The 459-nt window shown below is 59.7% G+C and overlaps 1 protein-coding gene across 1 annotated transcript; it reads right to left on the reverse strand.

Annotated features, from left to right (window-relative positions):
* Positions 1–41: 41 nt before the first annotated feature.
* Positions 42–455, reverse strand: LOC114578396 (indole-3-pyruvate monooxygenase YUCCA2-like; the record flags this gene model as incomplete). The annotated part of the gene is made up of 1 exon (XM_028691547.1): positions 42–455. A coding segment is annotated over one exon (414 nt), but the record flags the coding sequence as incomplete, so codon positions are not given.
* Between the last annotated feature and the right edge of the window lie 4 nt (positions 456–459).

A 459-nucleotide genomic window follows, 5' to 3' on the forward strand; every position in this document is an offset into this window, starting at 1 on the left:
ACCGCATCGCCTTTAAACCGATCTAAACCGGTTATCCTGACCGGTAACACGGGCTCATCATTCTCCCCTGTTGCCACCACCAAGAACCGAGCCTCGTATTCCTCCACCTTCCCACTCTCAAGGTTCGCCGCCGAAACTCGCCACCGCGCGGCGGTCGAGTCGAACTTGGCTGAGTCGACTCGCCGGCGGAGTTTGAGATGCTTTTTCAGCCCAAACGTGGCGACATAGTCATCGAGGTAGCGGATGAAGTCGGCGCAGGGGAGGAAGGTGGGGGATGAGGTCGGGTATGGTAGGAGAGGGAGTTGGCAGTACTGCTTGGGGAGATGAAGGTGGAGGCGATCGTAGGTACGATATCGCCATAGCGGAGCGGTCGAGTCATCTCGATCGAGGATGAGAACGGGGATGTGTTTGGTGGTGAGGCAGGCGGAGACGGCGAGGCCTGATGGCCCGGCGCCGATG

Source organism: Dendrobium catenatum, unplaced genomic scaffold (assembly GCF_001605985.2).
Source record: "Dendrobium catenatum unplaced genomic scaffold, ASM160598v2 original_scaffold_9174, whole genome shotgun sequence".
Taxonomy (NCBI): domain Eukaryota; kingdom Viridiplantae; phylum Streptophyta; class Magnoliopsida; order Asparagales; family Orchidaceae; genus Dendrobium; species Dendrobium catenatum.